Source organism: Passer domesticus, chromosome 1 (assembly GCF_036417665.1).
Source record: "Passer domesticus isolate bPasDom1 chromosome 1, bPasDom1.hap1, whole genome shotgun sequence".
Classification (NCBI taxonomy): domain Eukaryota; kingdom Metazoa; phylum Chordata; class Aves; order Passeriformes; family Passeridae; genus Passer; species Passer domesticus.
The window spans coordinates 5365946-5379113 of NC_087474.1; the positions used below are offsets into that span (position 1 = coordinate 5365946).

At 38.3% G+C, this 13168-nt stretch overlaps 1 protein-coding gene across 13 annotated transcripts in view; it reads right to left on the reverse strand.

Moving 5' to 3' along the window:
- XYLB (xylulokinase) overlaps positions 1-13168 on the reverse strand; it is a 97978-nt gene that overhangs the window by 55479 nt on the left and 29331 nt on the right. For 11 of the 13 annotated variants that reach the window (XR_010366471.1, XM_064427893.1, XM_064428094.1 and 8 more), the window contains 7 exons: positions 9387-9505; positions 8174-8255; positions 7206-7246; positions 6685-6800; positions 4534-4649; positions 2172-2245; positions 370-466 (listed from right to left, as the gene is read on the reverse strand). Coding sequence is in view for 11 of the 13 variants with exons in the window: in XM_064427893.1 (XP_064283963.1) it covers positions 370-466; positions 2172-2245; positions 4534-4649; positions 6685-6800; positions 7206-7246; positions 8174-8255; positions 9387-9505 (645 nt within the window). In the remaining 2 variants the exon portion in view is untranslated. The remainder of the gene's footprint in view (positions 1-369; positions 467-2171; positions 2246-4533; positions 4650-6684; positions 6801-7205; positions 7247-8173; positions 8256-9386; positions 9506-13168) is intronic. The other 2 variants (XR_010366475.1, XM_064428033.1) reach the window with 2 other exon arrangements.

The following is a 13168-nucleotide window of genomic DNA, read 5'->3' on the forward strand; positions in this document are numbered from 1 at the left end:
AATTTATGGCAGATCCAAGAACTGAGCATAGATTTCAGATTTTCTGAGTTAGTCTTGTGCTTCAGGCAGAAGGCTGGTCTTCTTTTCACTTAACAAGCTAAGGCCAAACTCTTATTAAAAATGGACAATGCATCTCAGAAACAATGAAACAGCAAAAATGAAAAATAAGTCTTCTTAAAGCTAAACCTCCTTGGTCCTTCTAATATTAACACCTGCAAAAACTTGCACCCAACACACCATCAATAATTTTTCTGAGAGGCCAAATTCAGAATTCATACCAGTTTCTGTATCCATCAGGCAGGAACAGGGATCACAGCACTGACATCACTGCCTTTGGCCTCCAGTGCCATTAGTTCTCATCATACTTACAGACTTTATATCCCAGCTTTTCAGCATGAATCCTCTTGGCCATGAACTGCCCTTCAATCAGTGCTCGTATTTCTACTTCCTTTGGAAACCTTGGAACCTGTACCAAAGAGGGAATGAATTAACAGCTCCTCCCCCAGCACACACTGCCCAGCTGCAGAGTGGTTAAAAACACAAGACAGGTTTTATAGTTGATTATCTTTGCCTTCACCCTGAGGTCTGCTCTCATCTAGACCCAGTTCTTCACCCTTGCACACAAGATGGACCTGAAGATCAGGACAGAGAACACAGCCCATATCCTCAATGCTGCTGGCAAATACATCAAACTTGAAGTTGATGCACAATGGGAAGAAGTTTAGGGCAAGTTGTAAACTCTTCCCTAAGCATTTCCCATCAGCAAGAGCTGCTTAGGAATCAATATCTCAAAAATATAAAATTAAAGCAATTATATAATATAAAGTTGTATAAAATTCAGATGAATTAAGCAATGTCACAAAAATCTAAATCTCTTTCTGTCTGCACAAAACTGAAACTTGTTACTACAGGACACGAAACAACACGATGTGGATTCGCTGCTTTTTCTAAGGTAAAAAAAGAAGCTTTTTATTTTCTGATTCTAACATTTATAGATTTCTAAAAGTGACAGTGGATTGGAGGGTGACAGTGCCACCTCTCCAATGACACTGGGCAAACTAACAGTCTATCAAATTTCTCCTCCTCCATAAAAGAATGCAAAACAATAAGTTATTTACATAAAGTGTGTGAGAAAGTTCATTACAAGAATGTAAACATCAGAAGGTTTAAAAAAATTTTAAAAATCAGGGCAACAGAAACCATGTAATCTCTTCATTCATTTGTTTTGTTTCTATCTATAACATTTTTCTGTCCTTTCATCAATGAGGCACCAGAAGCAGGAGACTATTGAACTTCACACAAATAGAGGGAATCCTTCACATGAAGTTGAGTTTCTCCATGCACTGCAGTAAGTGCCTACATTTGTGTAACAGCCAGAAGTGATTAAGCATTCATTTAGCAGCCAACACTTAAGAGAGTAGAGCTGCACTGCAAACAGCAGATAGCATCAATCCCTGTTCACCTACGTGAGGTCTAATCGACTGGGAGTCATGATTGATCAAAGACATCTCCTGAGTTTCAGTACCACCCAGAAAGCCAGCCATTTAAACAAGATCCAATCCTCAAAAAACAAAAAAAAAAAACCACAAACAAACAAAAAAAAAAAAAACCCAAAGAACTTCCCATAATTTAATTTCTATTTCATTCCACTTGCACTTGAGCCTGTGTTTACTTAAATACTACTGTGTGGCTTGTAACATACTCCAAGTCATGCAGGACAGCAAAATGAGGTCTTTAAGCTCACACATATACAGACAAAATATTTCAGCCCAAAGTTATTACAGCCCAAAGTTTCAACACACCCTTATCTATGTGTCTAAAACTTAAAAAACAAGGACTAAGTCATTTACATGTACTAGGTTCTCAGTAAGCTTAAAGTTAATCCTGTCTCAAAGACAGTGTTGGTTTCAGCAAATCCATATTTTCCAGTAAAGAAAGTATATAATAAAAAAAACACCATATAAGTTCTAGTTCAGACCTGGCTGGGTAGATGCTCTCAAGCTACAGACCAAATACTTCCTTATGAAAATCATTCCAGGGACTTGCATCAATGTAATGAAAATGGACAGCAAATATTTCAGGCAGAAAGAAAAAAAAGTATATAAAGGCAAAGATTGGAAGCCTTGACAGCACTCCTTCAAAGTTTGAGATATTAACCAGATTATTACTACCTTTTGGTTGTCTCTGTTGAATCTGTGAATCCCAACTGCTTCAGGAGTAATTTCCATCACATCAAAGTAGAAACCTGCATCAAGGAACATTAAAGAGTGTCATGTTTGCTCCCAGGCCAAAAGTTGGAATCTTATTTCTGCACACAGCTGAAATGATAATAGATGTTTATCATGTATAAACCACACAGCCTGTTTCTATACTAATTTCAGTCCACACATCAACTTCTTAACAATGTTCTGAGCCACATGATGGGGGATTCTTGGGGCTCTCCTGTGCAGTGCCAGGAGTTGGACTTTAATGATCCCAGTCCCAGTTGGACTTTAATGATCCCTTTCTCCTCAGGATATTCTATAATTCTATGATTCTCTCAGTTTACAAAGTGTGGCTATTAAATATGCCAAACAATGTAATAAACACCAAGCACAACAGAGGATACACCCACCACAATGCACACATTTGCAAGTAACACAGCTAATACATAACACATACTAGAAATAGTCTGAGTAGGTCATATGCAAGGGTGAAAGGAGGGGAAAAAAAACACACAATAAAAATGGGAATTTGGTAAGAAGAGTACAGGAATACTGGAACATTTCATACCCTGGATTAGATTTCATGAGCTTATTAGGGAACATCAGATATTTTAAGTCACGAAGCAGAGCTGGTCCCTGAATAGTTTTGATGAGATCTGAAGAAATGCTCTAATGCTTTGTAGACAGCTAGACAAAGATTTCTTTGGGTTGGTCAGAAAAGACATTCAAGAAAGGAGACCAAAAAAAAATGAGGACAGAAAAAACTGAACAGAAAAGGTAAGAAATGAGGGAGAGTTTATGAGGTTCTAACCTCGGACAAAACTGTGCTGTCCTAGCAGATCTGTGATTACTGGCAAAATAAAACCCAAAATAACACTGTGCTTTAGCACACATAACCTTTCTGGTTAAACATTCTGCAAAGTTGCCAGTAAGCAACTCTGTGTGCCACAGATCTGCAGGGGAAGCACATCCCAACATTCCAATCCTGACCTCCAAACCTCTGCGGAGGCACCTCCCCACACAACAGGGAGCACAGGGAACAAGGAATAAAAAGGGGGGTATTTAACCAGATATGCCTTTATATACTCCCCCCAGGCACTCACATTACGGAGATTACTGCATTTTTTACAGATATATCCAGAGGTTATTCTAGTACATATATTATTGAGGATGACTTCCATGAAACACCCATTTTACAGAGTGAGATACTCAAGTGAATATACTATAACACAAGCTTTAAAACTTTAAGGCACTGTTCTGGTTCAGTAACAATATTTTCATCAACTTCCAATTTTTTTAATATTGTCTAAACTGGCTGGCTTTGGGGTTTTAGAATAATTTCTTCCCATTTTCTAAAACACTAGAATTGATTTGTCTTCTAGTGAAAAGAGATTCCTGGTCATTTTAATACCCCACAGAGAGCAGATTTGACAGACAACATAACAGAGCTTCTAAAAATGAAAAATCTAATCTCACAGTGTCAAGAGGCTCTGTCTTAAATTCACTTTGCTAAGGAGTGAAGCCTTCTATAGCTTAAATATCTACATTTAAAAACTTTGCTGCCTATATTTTTTACATTAATTTTACCTATATCAATTCACACCTGAGATGATGGTGATGATTTCATACCCTGCTCTGCAATGGGTCCATTTTAATCTTGATTAGACTTGTTCTCACTTTTCAACAGCTTATTTCAGAGCTACACATTAGACTTGTAAAATGTTAAACTGTGGGAGAGAAAATAATGAAAAGCTTCAAATCCATGAGTTTAATAGTATTTTTAAAATATTTCCATCATCAGAATTTTGTTACATTGCATTTACTAACCCTAACATGGAGGAAAAAACAGAGATGAAGTGAATCTGTGACACACACTAGGGAAAATGCAGGAAATCTGAGCATCCCTTGACATCATTGCTTTGTACACGTGCATGAACAAGATTCTAGAGTAATGAGAGAAAGAAATAGTATGGAGGTACTTAATTCACTTGGTTTGAGTCTTCAGAAAAAGCAATAAACTTTAATGAAAACCTCCTTCAGAAATTACTGGTTTTAAACATTCTACAGCCAAGATGTTACTAACACCCTTCCAGTGGCCAAAGGAGATCCATAAATATAATTTTCTTAGTCAGTGAATATTGAAGGAAAACACTGTGATGACACTTAGGCTGTCAAAAGAGCATTTCCAAGTACACATCAGGAATTTCTCTTGCTCTAGTTCACGTAATTCTTGACCTTTATGATGACCCAAGTAAAAAGGAGACACAACACCTACTGCAGTATGTGTCTAAGCAAGCCCTCAGAGTCCCAGCCCTGCTAAGGCTCATACCCAAGTTCCCACTGTTTCCAGCAACAGTTGATGATAAGGCTTTGGAGAATTCATCCCAGGAGCCTGAAGCACAGTCATCTCTGATCCTCTCTCTCATCAGAGAACCATTTTTAAAACTGAAACACACAAACACACCACATGCATTTTCCAAAACATTTAGCTCTAGATTTTTTTTTTTACAATTTAAAATATTTTGTTCCTTTACTTGACATTGTTGTCTAGTTTATCAGCTGAATTAAAGCTGGACAAGTTAAAAGATATAAACACCTCATTATGGAAAGAGATAGAGAAGGAAGAGCAAGATAAGGGAAAACAACTTTTACAGGAGGTGCTGGGGAGCAGTGCAGAGGTGGGGATATGTATTTCTCCAGTGAGTCAGGTCAGATCCATGGCAGGCCAAGCCAAACCCAGGATAGCTCTGCACAGCTGAGACATCTCCTCAGAGAGGTGCCCTGCCACCACTGAGAAGACTCTGCAAGGAGCATCAGGAGTGTCCCCACGTTGCATTTATGATTTCAGGAACATTGTACCTGTATGGAACCAGCTTGGGTCCAACAAGAATTATGGTGAGGTCTAGCCCTGTGCCAGGATCTGGCAAAGGAAAGCACCACAGCCAGTTAGCAAAACATGCAGAAAAATATGCATCTCTTCATTTTTTATGGTCTTTGCACACTTCATGCTGTCACCTTCTTTGTGAATATCACACTCCTGCAAAATACTGCAGCACTGGACTTGCATCCAGGGGAAGCAGTTTGAACACTCTCCAGCACAGAGTTATCAGAGCAGCTCAGCAGAAGAGGCACAGAAATATCAAAAATGAGGGCAAGAAAATCACTGAACTTGCTCAGTAGCACCAGCTGAAGCTATTTGAGTTTTCTATACAAATACCCTGTCTGGTAGCTCAAGCATTCATTTTCTACTGAGAGTCCCCTATTAACTCTAATATTCTAGAAATAAAGAGCCTTGGTGCCAAAGGGGCAAGGTCAGCTCAAAAATGACTACACAGAAGGAGCAGGAAGGATTAACTCAGCACTGCCAAGGCCACCACCAAACTGCATGTTAAGCTGCAGTGAAAGAACAGCAGTGTAACATTTATTCATAAAAATGCCTCAGTATCTGCTTTCCCATTATGAGCAGGTTGTTTATATAGCTCTTTTACACAGCAAAAGTAAAGAAAACATTGGGTGGAAGAAAAACTCAAATGTAAATTAAAAACAGAGCAAACAAACAAAAAAAAAACCCACACAAAACAAAACATAACAAACAAAACCTGCTGGGAAATAACAAAACAAAACTCAGTAATTTCCAATTGACATCTTGGTTTTGAACTCAACTTCATGAACACAGTTCCCACTGTCATCTACTACTGTGCAGGTGGGATTCAATACTACAGCTCTGGGGCAGACTTGAGCTTTGCTGAAGTTCTGAGTTTCAAGCATCTGCAATCCAGGGCATTTAGACACAAAATTTATCTGTATATTACTTGCAAATACTTGCCAAACACTATGACCTGGATTGGAAATTTTAATCCAGAATACAGTGGTTCAATGAGGGCAAACACAGCTCCAGTCCACCTCCTTGGCTGGCAAGGGGCCAAACAACTCCCAAATCACAGCAGCCAAAAGCCACCATGAGGGTCATTTTCTCAGCTGGGTTTCTTGAGATCTCAATATTTTCCTCAAGCACAGCCCTAATGCATCCCTGAACAGCACTGATTATGCTCCTCTCTGGAAAGGGAATCTTCACCTCCTCCATCACGACCCCGCTGGAGCACTGGAGGAGCACAGAAGTTGCACAGCCTGGTCAGGCTTCACACATTTCACATCCCATCTCAGCAGATTTGTTCTTCCTGCACATTAAATGCATCACCTGAGATACACAGAGAACTGGCTCTATCCGTACACCGAAATAATTTCAGCTTTTTATTGCCATGAGAATTTATCCTCCACAACTCTGCAGTTTCAGTTCCTCAGATTAAACAATAGGAATGCTATAAGGTTGATGGAAATGTTTCAGCAGTAGATTGCCATATACCGTAGAGAATGCTGAATGTTCTATTCATTATCATTTCACAAAAGAAATAAAAAGCACTAACAGAGAGAAAGAAATATATGTTATCGATCCCAGATGTAAAAAAATAAATGATATTACCATAAAAGGGCCATATATGTTTGAGAATCAACAGGATTGCAGAGAATATGACCTTCTAAGGCAGGAGTTGGCTCTTGGATCCACAGGAACAATGTGTCACTTGTGCCAAGGCTAATCTGGAGGGGAAAAAAAAATAATTGAAGCCTTATCACAATGTGCATGGAAAGCAATACAGAAATTAAATTAAAACCATTTGTTATTGCCACTAATTGTTTTTAAATTACACATTAAGTCAATTGGATTTGTGTTGAAGCTAGCTCTGACTTAGGCTGTCATGCCAGTGAAATACATACTAGATGGAGACTTAGGTTTTAATGTCTGGAGTGTTAGTTAAAAATAGTCACAAGAGTTTACTTAAAATCTTTCAGGCAGCTTACAGATTGATAGAAATAGAACAAGCATGAGTCCAATAAGCAGCAAATCAACACCAGCAGGTATATTTAACTGCCAACCTGCAGCTATTTACATTTTAAGTATTTCAAGCATCCAAGGACAGTTTTCAGGAGAGTGTTTTGACTTACTGCAATGTCTCCTTCTTGAAGTCTCATCCCTGCCAGTGATGCTGAAAGCAAAAAGAATACCAGGTACAAAGGTAGTTCTTTGACTCAATTACAGCCTGTTACCTGAGACATCATAGGACATTACAAACACCCTCCCAAAGTACAATATAAATGGCAATATGCTCCCAGTAGCCTTGGGCTATCCACCATAAAAGATGGGCAAAACTTTTGGGTGAGGGTGTGATTTTTTTAAACAAAATCAAAATGCTCAAGACAAGACAACAGAACAGCATGGTTTTTCTAATGATTTGTGTATTCAGGTTTTTATATACAGTGGACCCTTGAGTAACAACACATTTTAGAGGAGGAACATTTCTACTTCCATCACATTATTCACATTTTTATTGGACTAAATTGAATTTGGGTCTCTAGAAGAAAAACTGGACTTTTGGGAAATGCAGAGATTCAAAACTTCATAAGCTACTGTAATATATGTAATTTTCTTTACACTGAAACAGTCTCCAGGATTCAAGAAACTGACCCTGAATTAACACTTTCCCTTGTACTTAGATTTATCAGTCTTACAAAAGGTCAGTTCTAAATCTGAGAGAAAGTCAACAAGGTCCATCTGCACCTTTTTGCTTGAAAAGATACGAAAGCATTTTTTAAATTCATATTCTCTAAGCTAAAATGTTAGCACTTCATAGTAGGGACAGTTTCTCATAACAGAAACTGAAATTATCAAGAGGTAAATGAATTCACCTCTGATTACTTGGCAAAAGAAAATTAATTTGTCATATATAGCCTATCCAAGATATCTCTATCTCAAAAGAATCAGTGATGGAAGGGTGATGGGAGGAGGAATTAATGCTGATAAAAACAATATTCTGTCATTTTACAGGCAGCATCTGAGAACCAGTGAGATAGATTTAGAATTTCAGTACATACATAATCATATTCACTGAATCTTGCACAGTTAATCATCTCACCTGGATTGTCTCCTGTAAATGCTACTATTTTACAGTCTGGGCTAAACCCATAACGTTGACTATAATATGGAGAAATGGGCCCCTAAGGAAGGAAAGAAAGAGAGGAAAAAAAGCTAAAAAAAATGGAATGCAATCTTGCAATATATGACAATATATTGTTAACACGGAACTGAAAAACCCTAGAGCAGCTACAAGAATAATTTCTGAACATTTAAGGTACAAATGAATATTTTAAAAATTTTTAATGCTCTTTTTTCATTGTAGTTGTTGAGAACCTCATAGGAATACCCTCAGATTAGATTTGAAAGCAGGCTAGTAAATAGGAGCATTTTAGCTTTGGGTCTTTCTTCAGTCATTCACATCAAGTACCATAAACACATCTATCTGTTTTGCACATATACATGAATATTAATAGCTAGAAATTAGAAATTCAATGCAAACATAAGAGGAAACACAACATTAATATACATCACAGCATCAAATGCTGGAATATGACCCCTATTATTTTAGAGGTCAAGAACTGTATTCTTTTAAGCCACATTTGATAGCCATTGAGAAAAAAAACAGAAGAAAACTATCCATAAAAAAACACAAGAACACCTATAAGGATTTTTTTTTTATATGTTCCTCTCCATTACAGATCAGCAGTGAATTCAGAGGGCTCAGGTGATGGGTATCTCCACTGCCTCACATGTGCACAGCTAAAGAATAGCTGCTTTTGTGCTGGGTAGCAAGACAAAACTCATTTACTCAGGAGATGTGAGGCTTGATTTGATTTCACCATTATGCTACGTGAACTGAGGAGCTTTAAATATCCCAAATTATTCACAAAGATTACCTCATTAACTCTGCAAACAGCTTAAAACAAGATCTCTGTTGAGAAATGCAAATGTAGGGTTCTGTTTCTGCAGCAATAAACACCCGTGCACAGATCTGCAGTGACCAGAGCTCTGGGGCATGGGAGAGAGAGGACCCCAAAAATTCTTATCATTGGAGCATCTACCAAAAAGTCTCTCACACAGCCCAGGGCATGCAAAAATTCAAGGAGACCAAAGCTGTGATGGGTGCCAGTTTCCAAAGATCTGATCAACACCTTCAGAACACAGCTGGAAATATTAAAGCAGCAGCACTGCTCACACAAATGCACTCCATGTGCCATTGGCAGAACTCCCAGCAAAGTTGTTGCTTACAACTCTTCTGGCCAGGGACATACCAGGACTGAGTGGGATGGTACAGGGCATCCTAGTCTCTCCTCTAATCCAGGGGCACAAGCATCAAGGCAGGGCTTTGACCATGCCTTTTCCCAAATCTGCAGCAAGTTCATCCCAGAACCTACAAGACAGATCAAAAGAGGAAGTGCAGAGGATTAAGCAAAGACCAGGAAATTCCAACAACAGAAAATTTACAGATGTATATTTTACATTTAAAGAGAACATTTTCAGCTCTTCTAAGAATAAAGGATACTGATAATTTAACCTCTGGAGAGATTTCATCTGCAAAAGTAGCAGAAAATGCTTCTCTGATGTAAAAGGTACTAGCCAATTCAGTCATTCACAAATTATGAGTAAAGACAAGAATATCAATGCCTCCCCATCAACTCCCTCCCAGATCTTCTACCAAGTAACTAAAAATGATGAAACAATGTCCCTTGAAGACATGTTGTGCTCAGCAGAGACCTAAAATTGAAGAAATTCCCCCCTCAGTGGGATGGCTTTACATTACTCCTTCCTTTGAGCAGAATATCCTAATCCACACTGACTAATCTTCCTCCATATCAACATTTCCCTTTTCAATTTTTCAAATAAAGCCTCTAATTTTGAGGATAATTTGGTATCCAGTTTTGAATACCAAAGCCATGATTTTCAGGCATGCTGAGCAGCCCAGCTGAAATCTGCAACACCTGCAAGCGTGCAAACCTCTTAAGGCCAGATTCTGTGAAATTAGGCTGCTAAAAGCATAAATAACTGATTTGCTCACCTGTTTTCTCACCAGAACTATCATTAGATCTGAGAAAGGACTTTGCAGTTTTGGTTTGGTTTCTCATTGCTCTTTTCTCACTGTTTTTATTGCTGGTTTAAAAGTTAATTGAAGTTGGTTACTGGCCAAATCTATATAACATACTGAGCACTCCACACCCCTGGCTTATGATTCTAAGATGCCTTTAATTGCACATTTCATTAGACTTGAAAATCTGTATTTCTGGTTAGTGCTGCTCAGGGACAGAGTAGTCTTATTCTAGATTAATATCAACTTCATTCCAAGGACTGCTTAGCCCTCAATTTATTGATCTCAGAAACACAGCCACATCCTCAGCTGAGCACAGTGGAAAACTTGGTATTTCCTTCTGTTCAATACATTTTTAAGTTTTTCAAATGATAAAGATGGTGAAGTTGATGCCATATATGCAGTGCCTGTGGAAGAAGACCTTGCTTGCAGTGCTGGGATGCAGAGGTGGAAAAGGATTCAAACCCCACCTCAGACAGTTCATCACAGCAGTGCTTCTGCTCTAAGAGCCTTCAACACACTCTGCTGCTGGTTACACAAGCACAAGTGAGCCCAAACTATCAGCTCCTGGCAGACTTTTTCATACAGGCTTAAAAATGGTTTAATAGCATTTATAAACAAACTTTATATTTATCAGTACAATCCTAAGCACTCCCAGTGTTGTCTGGACCTAGTGCTCCACACGGTGCTGTAAACAGAAAGTGCTGCACATGTGAGCTGAGACACTGGACTAACCCAAGCCAAACAGCAGGATATTTGGATTATAATTAAAAACATTAAAATAGAATTAATTTTATCCAAAACAATCAACCTATTTCAGGCAAGTTAAACAGATTTAAAATATTTGGCCTATGATGAAACAGCAGGAATTCTGACAGAGCATGAAGTGCAACAACCCTCCCACAGGCAAAGGATCCCTTTTCTGCCACCAAAATCACTACTTCACAGGCAGAAAAGGAAAGATGGCAAGATTTACTCCAGCATATCTCATGTCTCTATGAGAGATCACTTTTAAATCCAGCCATCCCCTCCTTCCCAGGGTAAACTGTGCTCTGACAAGGTAAACTCAGCCCAGAGTCACCACAGGCACTTTTCAGAGGTACAGGGTGTGAGCAGCCCTGTGTTCCATGCTTTCAGGCATAACAGGACTTTCTGCAAGGAAATACACAAATCTATAAATTTTCCTGGAAGAGTCCATGATTTAAAAGGCCAAGAACCTCTTCACTAAACTAAAGCAGTGAGGAACAGAATCTTTAAATAAATGGGATTTTTCTACAGAAGGATTAGCTGTTGTTTTCTGCAGGTTTTTGTTTGGGGTTTTTTAATCCTTCTCAGTCCACGTCCCACAAACCAAGAGAGACACTTCACCAGAATCCTCCAGTGCAATTTTACAAGACATTAGGGCAGCCTTCAATTTTCCCTACATAAAACAGAAAAGCCTCTAATCTTTATAACTGAATGTTTACATTATACAGAAACAGCACTTCAGTTTGACTGGTAGATGCAGTGGCACAAAGACTTTCATATGCCCTGAGAAAAGAGAGGTGAGGCAATTTGCCCCAACCTCAGAAACTCATTCAAAAAATGTGAAACAAATGCTTTAGAAGAACTATTAATCTGTTAGGCTGGATTCCTCCTGTCCAGCTGTGGGCATGGGAGTCTCAGTGGAAAATAAAAATCATGAATAAAAATGAATGCTCCTCTGATTATAAAATGAATGATTCATACTGAGTTCCTACCTCTAGCACCTCTGCTCAAGTTAAGCATCACAAAGTTTAACATACAAAATCAGTAACAATCTGAGGAGTGAGGGGAGAAAAGCAAAAATCAAAGGCAGCCCTTTGACTGATCACCCCATCAGCAGTGAAGGTCAACAGCCAAGGCCACGGCACAGTAAAAACTGAGGAAAGGGTCAAAACATGGATTAATAGATTTCCATATTTCACTGCAAACATCACTGGCTTTTAGCACAGAATGACCAGGAGCACAAGCAGGGCTTGCTAATATTTATTACAAATATAGAAGTGATGAACTCTTGGGGGGAAGGGGGAATACAAACACTTCCATTGCAATGACCCAGCGATGCAGACTAACTGGTTTTATTAATCCACAAAGTAAAGATCAATATTTGCATACATTTATAAGCAGTTAAGTGCATCTGTTTCTGCATTACAGCACTCTGGATTGGCTTTTCAGTGAGCTAAAGCCATGAGAAGTGTAACTGCTGATGCCACACAAGCTACAGGAGGAGTTAATTCAGCCCACCACACCACTTTTGAAAAAGCTTCAGTCCAACACATCCTTTTTTGGTGGAACAACAAAAAACAAGTGTGCTAAGCTACAATTTGCCTAAGGCTCTTGGAAAAGCATTTCAAAAGATAAAGCTTCTCTAGGTCAAGGGCTGAATTGCTGTTCTTTAAGGTGTCTTCTAAAAGAAACAATGCCCCAAGTGTTCAACTTCTTAGGTCCCAAATGTATCTTACTTTTAACATCTGCACAATATAAATAAAAATCATTCTTCATTCCACTAGAAGGTAATTTCATTTTTTTTTAAATCAATCACTCAGGGTGCTCAGCCATTCATAAGTGATTTGAACCTTAAAAGATTGGACCTTTAAGAAGAAAAAGAAAAAATCCTGAAACTGAATAGCACATTTCCCACAATAACCTGCCAATTTGGAGATAAGTTATTGTGTAGAGCTAAACAATTTGACAGAGTCTTTTAAAGATGATATGACCTGAAGTTAAACCTACAGAAATGAAGAATAGGTCTATTATATGAACATTATTTTGAGAGATGCATTTTAAATTACAATACACAGGTGCTAAGTAAAAGATCAAGTGAATTGCAAGAAATTGTAAGTGACAAGAAAACAACTTTTTCAGCTGCATCCAAATAACTATGCATCCACTATACTTATATTTTATTACTGGAATTAGAATTCTCTCTCATTATATTAACAGAAGAAAGGAATGAATGAGGCAAAATAT